The sequence below is a fragment of the Capricornis sumatraensis genome, chromosome 4 (genome assembly GCF_032405125.1).
Source record: "Capricornis sumatraensis isolate serow.1 chromosome 4, serow.2, whole genome shotgun sequence".
In the NCBI taxonomy this organism is placed as follows: domain Eukaryota; kingdom Metazoa; phylum Chordata; class Mammalia; order Artiodactyla; family Bovidae; genus Capricornis; species Capricornis sumatraensis.
This window is the reverse complement of record NC_091072.1, coordinates 73,441,895-73,452,772: the sequence shown is the minus strand read 5'-3', so window position 1 is coordinate 73,452,772 and position 10,878 is coordinate 73,441,895. Positions and strand designations below refer to the sequence as shown.

The 10,878-nt window shown below is 44.5% G+C and overlaps 1 protein-coding gene across 13 annotated transcripts; it reads left to right on the top strand.

Annotated features, from left to right (window-relative positions):
* The first annotated feature begins 487 nt into the window (after positions 1–487).
* On the top strand, positions 488–9,110 carry LETMD1 (LETM1 domain containing 1). 13 transcript variants are annotated; one of them, XM_068971933.1, is made up of 9 exons: positions 488–513; positions 1,458–1,609; positions 3,235–3,350; positions 3,989–4,071; positions 5,399–5,585; positions 5,708–5,809; positions 5,910–6,062; positions 6,496–6,592; positions 7,751–7,950. In XM_068971933.1, the coding sequence occupies exons 2-9, from the start codon at positions 1,603–1,605 to the stop codon at positions 7,819–7,821; spliced, it is 816 nt and encodes a 271-aa protein (XP_068828034.1). In that variant the 5' UTR covers positions 488–513; positions 1,458–1,602; the 3' UTR covers positions 7,822–7,950. The 13 variants fall into 13 exon arrangements, with proteins under 13 accessions (XP_068828034.1, XP_068828032.1, XP_068828029.1 ...); XM_068971931.1 differs by having other exon boundaries at positions 499–620; XM_068971928.1 differs by having other exon boundaries at positions 499–620; positions 3,235–3,401.
* The last annotated feature ends 1,768 nt before the right edge of the window (positions 9,111–10,878 follow it).

The following is a 10,878-nucleotide window of genomic DNA, read 5'->3' as shown; positions in this document are numbered from 1 at the left end:
GCCAGACCTTGACTGGCACTAGAGGGCGCCGGGGGTCCTCCCAGGACCAAGGAGGAGCCGTGGCCAGAGGCCGTGCCTAACTGACCTCGGGCACCTGCCGCGCCAAAGCCCCAAAGCCTGGCGCCACACGGAAAGAAAACAAGGGCGACGGTGCCAGGAAACCTGGAGGCCCTAGAGCTGCTCCAGGGGTCACCAGACCCTCCAAGAGGGAACTTCGCAGAACCACATCCCAGCCAAGGGCAGATACTCCCTCGCTCTCTCTGGGATAGCCGGGTTCCGGCGCCTCTAAACCAGGAAGTGCTGGTGGCATCCAATCCCAAACCTCCTTCCGCTCTTAGCCTTCGCGTCCACGGCTCGCCGCGGGGGCGCGCGAGGAGAGCGGCCTATGGTTACCAATGAGCTCTCAGGAAAGGCGCATGCGTCGGCGAAGGAACGCAACGTACGGGAACTTTGACCTGAAGACGACTTTTCCCTGTCTGCCCCTCTCTCGCTGTGAAGATGGCGCTGTCCAGAGTGTGTTGGGCTCGGGCTGCTTTGTGGGGTTCGGCGGTGCCCCCTGGACTATATGTCGTCCGAAGGCTGCAGTTTGTTCGCTCTGGCCTGACCTGGGGGGCCCCTCGGTGAGGGACTTGGAGAGAGAAAAACATTTTTGACGTTCAGGCCCTGCCAGTGTCTCAATATTGTTTGCATGCTGTCTTAATTCTCAGGGCTCCACGCCCTGGCCCCTGGATTTCTATTCTTCTGCTAAGAAGTCGCACCCGTATCCCTGCTAGAGACCTGGCTTCCTGACCCTCTCAGTTCTCAGCGCCGCGTGTTGCCTGAATTCTCCACGTGTCCTGAGCCGACCTTTTTCGGCTCAAGATTTTTCTGCTGCTTACCTGGATCTCACCTCTCTGGCTTTAGCCTGCTGCCCAAATTGTCCCTCAGGCCTTCTGCTTTCTCCACGCTCACCACTCCCCCGATATTCATTCTTGTCTGGCCTCTTATCTGCCTTATCTGTTTTTCTCAGTCTAATTGCTTATCTCTCCGTGATCTCAAGATGTTCCTTGGATTTCAGAAGTTTCAGGTCTTAGCATACATTCTCTGAAGCCTGTGTTTTACGTTTACGGACCCTTGCGGAGAAGCACGGAGAAGGCAATGGCACCCCACTCCAGTACTCTTGCCTGGAAAATCCCATGGATGGAGGAGCCGGGAAGGCTGCAGTCCATGGGGTCGCTGAGGGTTGGACACAGCTGAGCGACTTCCCTTTCACTTTTCACTTTCATGCATTGGAGAAGGAAATGGCAACCCACTCCAGTGTTCTTGCCTGGAGAATCCCAGGGACGGGGGAGCCTGGTGGGCTGCCGTCTCTAGGGTCGCACAGAGTCGAACACGACTGAAGTGACTTAGCAGCAGCAGCAGCGGAGAAGCAGGTTCCAGGGCTGGTTCCCAGATAGTCTCTTTCATCTTCCTTGTAGGTCTTCAAAGCTTCATCTTTCTCCAAAGGCAGATGTGAAGAGCTTGATCTCTTATGTGGTGACCAAGACAAAAGTGATTAACGGGAAATATCATCGTTTCTTGGGTCGTCATTTCCCCCGCTTCTATGTCCTGTATACAATCTTCATGAAAGGTAAAGACAAAACTAAAATAAAAATCCATTGGATCAGCTCTTGGGCAGTGTCAGGGAGAATAAGTAAGATCATTTCCGGCTCTGCATGGGGGTGTGAGCTGGTGTGTCTTGTGTTTCATAAATGCTTGAGCATTAAACTACTTCTTACAAGTTAGAGCTTCTTGAGGATGTTTCTAGAAGGGTAATATGAGAAACAACTTCTCACAACACCTAGGAGGAATATAGGTATTTTTGCACTTTGCTTAACCAGACGTCTGCCTATAATAGAAATTATTTGTCATGCACAAGGCAGAGATCCATAGCTGCACAGACCTGCCCTGTGATTTATCAGTTCGCTTGGCTTGTACGAAAACGTGGTTTAATATTGTCACAGATCTCTCCTCGGTGGCATGTTGTGAAAAGAGCACTGTATGTACTTGGTTTCTGAATGTCTGAGTTAAAATCAGAGCTCTGCTAGTTACTAAGAGATGGTATAATGTCAAGCATCTACTCTGAAGCCAGACTGCCTGGGTTCAAATCCCAGCTTGTCATACTACCTGTGTGATTGGACTTGTTACCTAACCTCTCTGTTCTTTGGTTTTCTCATTTGTAAAATGAGGGTAGTAATAGAACCTACCCATTGACCGCATGGTTATGAAGATTAAATAAATTCTTACATGTAAGCTCCTTAGGACCTGATTCATAGTAAGTACTCAGTAAGTGTAGCTATAACTATTATACCCTGTACTTCTATTGTAATACCAATTATAGTTAACTTTCACATTGTCAGCCCTGAATATTATCATAATTACTACTAGCTTCATGGACTTGTAAAAGCTGTACAGTGGAGATAAGAGTGGCTGCTTTGTCTGCTCCCCAGTTTATACTAGAATCAAAAAAAAAAAAAAGTCTGAAAACATTTTGGTTGTTTTTAAGCCTTATATTCTGGAAATTTTTAAACATAACACAGAAGTAGAGTAATATAATGAACTTTCGTATTCTCAGCCTCACTTCCACAATTATTGACTCCTGGCCACCAGTCTTATTTCATTTATACATTGGCTTTCTCCTGTATTACTTTGAAGCTAACCTAGATATTATACCATTTCATTGATAAATAGGAAAACATTTTTAAAAACTAAAGTCCTAGATCAGTGTAAGGATTATCTTGGAATGGAGAGAAAAGGCAATCTTAGAAGTGTGTTGAATTCTAGTAATTATAAAAGTGTTCTAGAGAGGAAATGAGTTAATATCTGGTTGAGAAATACACAGGATAAATTAGGCAAGACTTACTGAGGTTAAAGGTCACTGAATTTTTATTTTAAAAAGGGAGTGAGTAATGAACCAGAAGAGGGAGACCATTCCCTGGTAGATCACAGAACACCATCTTGGCATGAAGAGAGGTGATACTCTGGGGGCAGAGGTTGATAGGGGGCAGAGGTTAGTAGGAGGCAGAAGGGAGAAGGATAAGAAATGAAATATAGGTCAGCCTCACAAGAGTTTCAGGTGACCTAGTTTACAGCTTTGATTTACAGTAGTGTTAGGGAGGGAGGGACAAGTGTGTCTTGTGGATGAACGTGGAGCAAAAGTCTGTGATAATCAAATTGGGATAATGTCACACTCTGTCCTCTCCTTTAATGAGGCAGGATTGCAGATGTTATGGGCCGATGCCAAAAAGGCTAGAAGAATAAAGACAAATATGTGGAAGCATAATATAAAGTTTCATCAACTTCCATACCGGGAGATGGAGCATTTGAGACAGGTACGTATGCACCAAGGACAGATACCAGAAGTTCATGGTGAGATAATTAAAGTTAACCCAGATCTCAAGTTTTTTCTTTCCTATTTTCTTCACTACTGACCAAGCTGTTGCCCCTTGCCAGAAGATCAGATCATTTGGCAAAATCAGTTCATTTGTGACCACCGCACTGCCGTGCCAGCCCCCCACCCCCACCCCCCAAACACAGCTCCATAGAGTTTTTGGCACACTTTCTGGGTAAAAGTTGTAAACAGTAAAATCCAGTTTGTTTCTGAACATACAAAATTCTACACGGAAGGATCCAAAGACAGCAGGGAGGTAGTATTTGGTGATGACTTGTTGGTAGATTTGAAGCTGAGAATAACAATCTAGGACCCATTCTATAGGTCAGGAAGAATTTATTGAGGGATTTGGTCTAATGTCAGGCCCTGTACTAGACAGTGTTTGGAATACAAAAGTGAACAGACAGGTCAGGGCTTCTTGTCCTAAAGGAACAAGGTTATTTCTATCCAGAGGCAGATAGAAATAACCTTGATCTTTATCTGGGCTAAAATAGAAGTTTACTGCATAGTGGGGTGGAGGGATTGTCCATTGTATCAAACACTTGGGTTAAAACTGCATCTGTGTTTATTTCTGCTTAGTTTCGTCGAGACGTCACCAAGTGTCTTTTCCTAGGTATTCTTTCCATTCCACCTTTTGCCAACTACCTGGTCTTCTTGCTAATGTGAGTACAGAGTTCTGTCTCCCCAGCATGTTGAAGATATGTAGATTTTTTAAAAATTACAAATTAAGAGCTTTCCATTTCAGAATCTAGGCAGAGGTTATCAAACTTCTGCTCTAGTTTTCTCATTAGGCCAAAGTTCACAAAAGCCACCTGGGTTACTGGAACGGCTGTAGGAGTAGGTATCCTGGCCTCTTAGCTGTTCCTGTGTGATGTGAAATAAGATAATGATCTTTTCCATCATCCCTAGAGGCACAGCCCACTCACTCCCTGAGAGGCATAGCAACTTAGGACATTTTTTTTGCCTTCTGGAGAAAAATGCATTTCTTATTCTGATGATATCAATCTTTATTACTTTACCTTATATCCAAAGATGACAGTTTTAAACTATGATCTTACATGCTATGCTAGTTATTTATTGCTATAGAACAACCTCAAAGCTTAAAAGCTTGAAACATTCAGCATTTTCATGAATTTATGGGGCAGGAATTTGGGCAGGGCTCGGGTGGGTAAATGATTTTTCTCCAGTGTGGTGTTGACAGAGGTTCCTCAGTAACACCTAACTGGTGAATGGACTAGTCAGGACAGTCTAAGGTCAGTCTTAGGCCTGGTGCTTTAGCAGAGATGGCTTTGGAAGACTGGGACTGTCAACTCAAGTGCCTACCTGTGGCCTCTGTAGTGTGGTAGCTTCAGGATAGTGGGACTTCTGACATGGCAGCTTAGGGCTCCAAGAATGACTGTTTCAGCAAATAAGAATCTGCATGACCTTTTAAAACTTAGCCTTGAAAGTCACAAAGACTGACTTCTGCTCTATTCTCTTGGTTGATGCAGTCACTTGTGTTTTAAAAGCCAGGGATATTAGACTTCACTTCTCAATGAGAAGAGTGCCAGGGAATTTGTGACCATGTTTTAAAACCACCACATTTGTAGAGAAATGAATTAAAGAAATTCCATTTTGTATGCACACAGGGACAGTGAACAGTTTGAAATTGTCAGCATCACAAACAGTGATGCTCTCCAGCTCTGAAGCTCTGTCCAAAATATGTTCTTCACACGCTTTGGCTCAAAAGGAGTCATTTGTCTGATTGCTGTGTGCAAGGCTAGTCTCTTACACTGTTTCCTTTTACATAAACCTCACTAATATTGCTTGAATCGGGCTTCAGTGTATCTTTAAACCTTGATCTGACTCTCATTTTCAGGAAAGAACAGTAAGGTAGGGAAAAAGTGTTTCCATCTCTTCCTCCTAGCATTCATGTCTGCTAAATGCTCTTAGCTCACTTTGAAAGATGCTAGTTTCAGCAAGTGACTTTGTAATTCCTTTTCTTTTCAGGTACCTGTTTCCTAGGCAACTGCTGATCCAACATTTCTGGACCCCAAAGCAACAAATTGATTTCTTAGATATCTATCATGCTCTCCGGAAGCAGTCCCACCCAGCAATCCTTTGTTATTTAGAAAAAGTTGTCCCTCTCATTTCTGATGCAGGACTCCAGTGGCATATGACAGAGTTGTGCACCAAGGTATTCCTCCAGTTAAGCCTTTCTGCAAACCAAGAATCTTGGTAGATGCAGTGTGCACTAAAACTAGGTAAAAGGGCTAGTCAGGACCTTCCTAACGTCTTCCCATCTCTTACCTCTCCAAGATGCAACGTGGTACCCATCCAGCAGTACATGATATCCTGGCTCTGAGAGAGTGTTTCGCTAACCATCCTCTGGGCATGGACCAGCTCCGTGCTTTGCAGATGGTGAGCACTTTGAGGCTTTCTCTCTTCCATGGCCTCACCTCGCTCCAGGTCTTACAGTAACACCAAGTTGCCTTTCTTCCCCTATATTGTTGTGTCACAGAAAGCCTTGAGTCGAGCCATGCTTCTCACACCTTATCTGCCTTCTGTCTTATTGAGACACCGTTTAAAGACTCACACCACTGTAATCCACCAACTGGACAAGGCTTTGGCAAAGCTGGGGGTTGGCCAGCTGACTGCTCAGGAGGTGAAGTCGGTAAGTGCTTCATTGAAGTATCAACCCACAGTCCTTGGTGGGCTCTCGGGCTGGGAGTTTCCAGGGAGCTCCTGTCTCTCGTTACCTCAGAGTCCAGGCTCTTCATTCTCTCATTTCATTTCTACATCTTTTTTCTTGACTGAACTTAACTCGTGGGAAGAAACTCCCTGCAGTAATTTTGGTTGATGTGTCTTTTCTTCTGGTCCTTCAAAAATCAAGAATGCTACACTTTAGATCTACTGATTTAGATTATATGGGCCTTTCCACTTCTCATCTTGTCCATCAGAGTTCATATCGCTATGGTGAAAGGTTTCTTGTAGGGTTGAGGTTTTAACTTATTTAGAGGGGATTTTGGATTCTTTGTGGGTTCACACTTCCTTGGCATACTCGCTCTGTGATAGTTAAGGATTGTTTTCTCTTCTGAGTGGTATAGGCTTGTTATCTTCGTGGCCTGAATTCCACCCATATTGCTGAAGAGAGGTGTCGAACTTGGCTGGGAGAATGGCTACAGATTTCCTGCAGCCTGAAAGGTAAGTCAAATCCCTACGGTTAATGCAACAAAAAGCCAAGTCATTTTTGTATTCTCTTCTAAGGTAATTTGGGAGTTAATTATTAAATAGTGTGAGACCCTTATCTAACCTGTGTGTCTAATTGAAAGGGCGCAGTCACTTGCCTACAGGCAGCTAATGAAGTAGACTGTGCAAGACAGGGAGGACTGGGCACTGTGGGAGTCTGAGCATGAAGCAGGCTTTCTCAACCCTGGTGCTATTGATAGCTTTGTTGTTAGGGGCTGTGCTGTGCACTCTAGAACAACATAGCGATATCCCTGGCCTCTGTCCACTAGATGCCAGTAGCATCCCCCGACACAGTGGTGACAACCAAAAATGTCTCCAGACGTTGCCACGTGACTTGGGAAGGGAGTGCTGCTGCTGCTGCTAAGTTGCTTCAGTCGCGTCCTACTCTGTGCGACCCCAGAGATGGCAGGCCGCCAGGCTCCCCTGTCCCTGGGATTCTCCAGGCAAGAACACTGGAGTGGGTTGCCATTTCCTTCTCCATGCATGAAAGTGAAAAGTGAAAGTGAAGTCACTCAGTCATGTCCGACTCTTAGCGACCCCATGGACTGCAGCCCACCAGGCTCCTCCATCCATAGGATTCCCCAGGCAAAAGTACTGGATTGGGGTGCCATGTACAGAGCAGAATTGTTCCAGGACAGAAGTACTAGTCCAAAGGCATTCAAATTCAAAACAAAGACACTCACCTTGCTAAATGAAAAGTATCCATGGATGGGTGTTAGGCTTGTGGGGCTCCTGTTTGGAACCTTTGCCTAGTTATTCTCTAAGCCTCTGAACGTCCGGGTAGGCCTCCTAATCTCCTTGTGGCTAAGAAATCCCCCTTGAGGACCAGCTTCTACCAGAAAAATCCTAAGGGTGACAGTGCTGTTAAGTACCGTTACCATTAATGAATTTTCTGCTGCCATCACATGAGAACCAAGTAAATACAGGTATACTTGAAAGAAAGCAAACCTGCAGGGACTGGAGCAGAGCAGTGGGGCTTCGAGGACAATGGCTTCTTAGTTTCTCACCTCCCTGCATTTGGCTTCCCGCCTCTGGTATCATGCTCTGCACAACAGGGTAGCTGGAAGGCGAACTGTTCCCTGGCTAAACCATTAACGTTGATGGTGTTTTCAGAAACTGAGCTGTCCCTCTTGTTACACAACGTGGTCCTGCTTTCCATCAACTACGTTGGGTCAAGGCGCTGAGTGGACATGCAGTGGCTGGTGGCGTCCTGCAGTCACAGCCCAGCAGCGTGGGACCAAACAGCACTTGTCAGCGAAGTCTGTGTGCACTGTTAGGTGTGGGAGACAGAGGAACCTGTGCCATGGGCTTCACGGCGTGGTGCCCACGTGGGAGCTGGAACTGAAAGAAACCCTCTTAGTGGGGTGGCCCATGAGAGGGGCCATCCCAACTTCCTCAGAATTCGCTGGAGCTGGCAGCAGCCTCTCTACTGGTCTTAACTGTGGTGTTTTATGTTCAGATCCCAGGAGGGAATCCTCATTTGGCCTAGGACTACTCGCTAATCTTCACAGCTGCTTTTGTTCAAGCCAGGTCCCGGCTGGTGCGGGGAGGAGCACTGCTTATACTGGAGCCTTTACATCCACGCATGTACTTGGGTGCCCCCCTCAACACTTTGGCATGACCAAAAATAGGGATTTGTTGCTTCTGTTGTTCCCCTCACTGGGACTGGAATAACCACTTCCTGTTTTTTCAAATCCTTTGAGCACTTTTATTTTTCTGTAAGTGAATAACTTATGGGAACATTCTAATGGAAAAGATAAAAGGAAATGCAAGTGCTTCTTGACTTTCTCCCCAAGTGTTTACAGCCTTCACTTCCCTTGTCTTAATTTCTGGGCTGTACTACAGCCCCTGTGGATCTTAAACTCTTTGCTACCTCCACTGTGTTGCAGCGATCCCTCTGTAACTGACAGTGGCTGCCTTCTTTGGCCCATGGATCAGTCTTAAGGTACTAATCACTGCCCAGCCCGAGGTCTACACTGAGATAGTAAGTTGGGTTCAACATTTCTCTGTGTGTATCAGTGACCTGTAGTAATTTATTGCAAATGCATGAAGCACTGTTTTTAAACTCAAGTAAAGACTGCCTGAAACCAGTTGCTGGAAATGACTTACACATCCCCCAGTTATTAATGTTCCTTTTACAGGACTGATTGTCATAACCTAACGGAGAGATAATTGGTTGGAATAGAACCTTCTGATGGGATGGAAATAACAAAAACAACTGATGTGAAGTTGATGCTCTTGCTGGATTGTAAGACAGTAAACAGGAATATATACACACACACACACACATATAAAGCCATGGAATTGAAAAGTAGGCCCCAAGAGTAGGGACTGAGTCAGAAAAGCTCCAACAGGGCAGATCAAGACTTGCTCCAGCTGAAGAGGCACCTAAGGGCACATGATGCAAGTGAAGCTCTTGATGCTCCATAGAATGTTCTATTTTTCCATTGTAAAACATCCTTATTGTTAACCTTAATCCTTAACTGACCTAATTGGTTTTATATATAGTACTAGAGAAGCATCTTTTCTCTAACAAGTAACTGAATTGTGGTCTGCCAAGATAAAGAAGAAAACACCATTCTTTTGAATATTTCTTTAATATTACATTTAAATATTTTCTTTAAATACAGCATTATCACAATGTAAAGGACCTAAAGCAAAAAAAAAAATTAAATTTTTTTTTTTTTCAGAGAACTAGACAAGCTTTGGATTCACATTGAAAATACTACCTGTGTACAGTATGTGAGAAAGGAAATTGGAAAATATTAAGAGTTGTAATGAGTGATTTATCTGGATTTCTTTTATCCCACCTAGTCTAAGCAGCACTGAAGCTCTGCTTTTGTGGTCAGCAGCCTAGCCTTTCTAGCAACCATGCACTGTAATTCTGTCTGTCCAGCTCAGGTAGCACCAGAAACGAGATGGACTAGGTTGCATAAAAGGCCCTTTGCTTAACAAGATTGTTAATGTTAATATTTAGCATTTAAAAGGTTGGGACAGGTGAGTCAGAACTGTAGTTAATGAAGGGAGGGATTTATTATCTTGGGGGTTGGCAACGAGTTTAATTAGTTTGAGCTTCTTGGTCTGATCCCAAATGTCTTATTAAACAGGTGAATCCACTTCCTAGCTTAGGCTGGCGCCCTCCGAAGGAGGGAAGATTCAGCACTCACCCTCCCCTTCTGACACAAACTTCTAGAAAGATTCATCTCCAGAGTCAGATTCCCAACTAAAGTTCAACCTTCTGTCTGAGGGAACCAGTCTAAGGTGGCAGAGTGTAGCTCAGTTGAGGATAGCACCTATTTCACAGGTGCTTAGGACTCTGACTCCGTTTTGTGAGCCTAGAGGAGAGATAAGGGCCTATGGCTTATTAATTCACCTACAAATGTAAAACCAGCAAAAACAGGAATGAATAGGAGAGGCAAAATAAGTTAAAAGGATGTATCCATGTTGAATATAAGGCCTTTCAGGCTCAGTTTAGGTTTGATAGGTGAAATGCTACTGTGATATACATACATAAAGGTTGCTTTCAGACACTGGGGCCTTAAGATCCCACAAGAAAAGGCTTTATAAGCAAAATAGTAGTAACAGTTACCTCCTCCACCAAAAAAAAAAAAAGGTTTATACTTTGTCTTTTCCTGGTCAAAAAACCATACCAGTAATGAAGCATAGTGTGAAGGACGCCAGAGTGTTTTGCTCCCTAATGCCTCCCTTTTCAAACAGAAGCCAAGAGCCATAAAAAAAAAAACAGGCAGTGATAACTTTGCTAGTGAAAAGAATTCAGTGTTCAGTGGAGCACATCTTGGAACATAAACTGGACATGAGAGAACAGGAACCATGTCCCCCCTAATAAAGGTACGAACAGAATCTGAGTTCCACTCTATAGACCTCAAAAGTTACAGTTAGAACTTGACTTCTTAGAACCTGGGAGCTGCAGGAAGCATTTAGGAACTGGTGTGGCTTACAGTCTTCATATATCAAGATGGAGGGAGCCAATAAGCATTTGCAGTTCTTGGGAACAGTATGTGAATGTAAGAACTCTAACCCTGTATATCCAAGAGGGACCAGGAGGGTAGACCCAAAAAAAGGGAAAAACACAAAAGGTAACACAAAAACACTAGCTGGTGAACTTGCCACATCCTACACTCTTTTAAAGCTTAATTTTTGGGGGGGAGAGGTGGGGAACAGGGCGGGGTTAGGGTGAAAAAGCAAGCACAGCACAAAGAAAGTCATCTTTCCAGACAGCA

Excerpts from the sequence above, each read along its gene's own strand:
- LETMD1 (XM_068971926.1), top strand. The coding sequence starts at position 499 with ATGGCGCTGTCCAGAGTGTGTTGGGCTCGGGCTGCTTTGTGGGGTTCG. Across the intron at positions 621-1,436 it reads CTGACCTGGGGGGCCCCTCG|TCTCTTTCATCTTCCTTGTA; the intron begins GTGAGGGACTTG and ends GTTCCCAGATAG. Across the intron at positions 5,586-5,707 it reads TGACAGAGTTGTGCACCAAG|ATGCAACGTGGTACCCATCC; the intron begins GTATTCCTCCAG and ends TACCTCTCCAAG.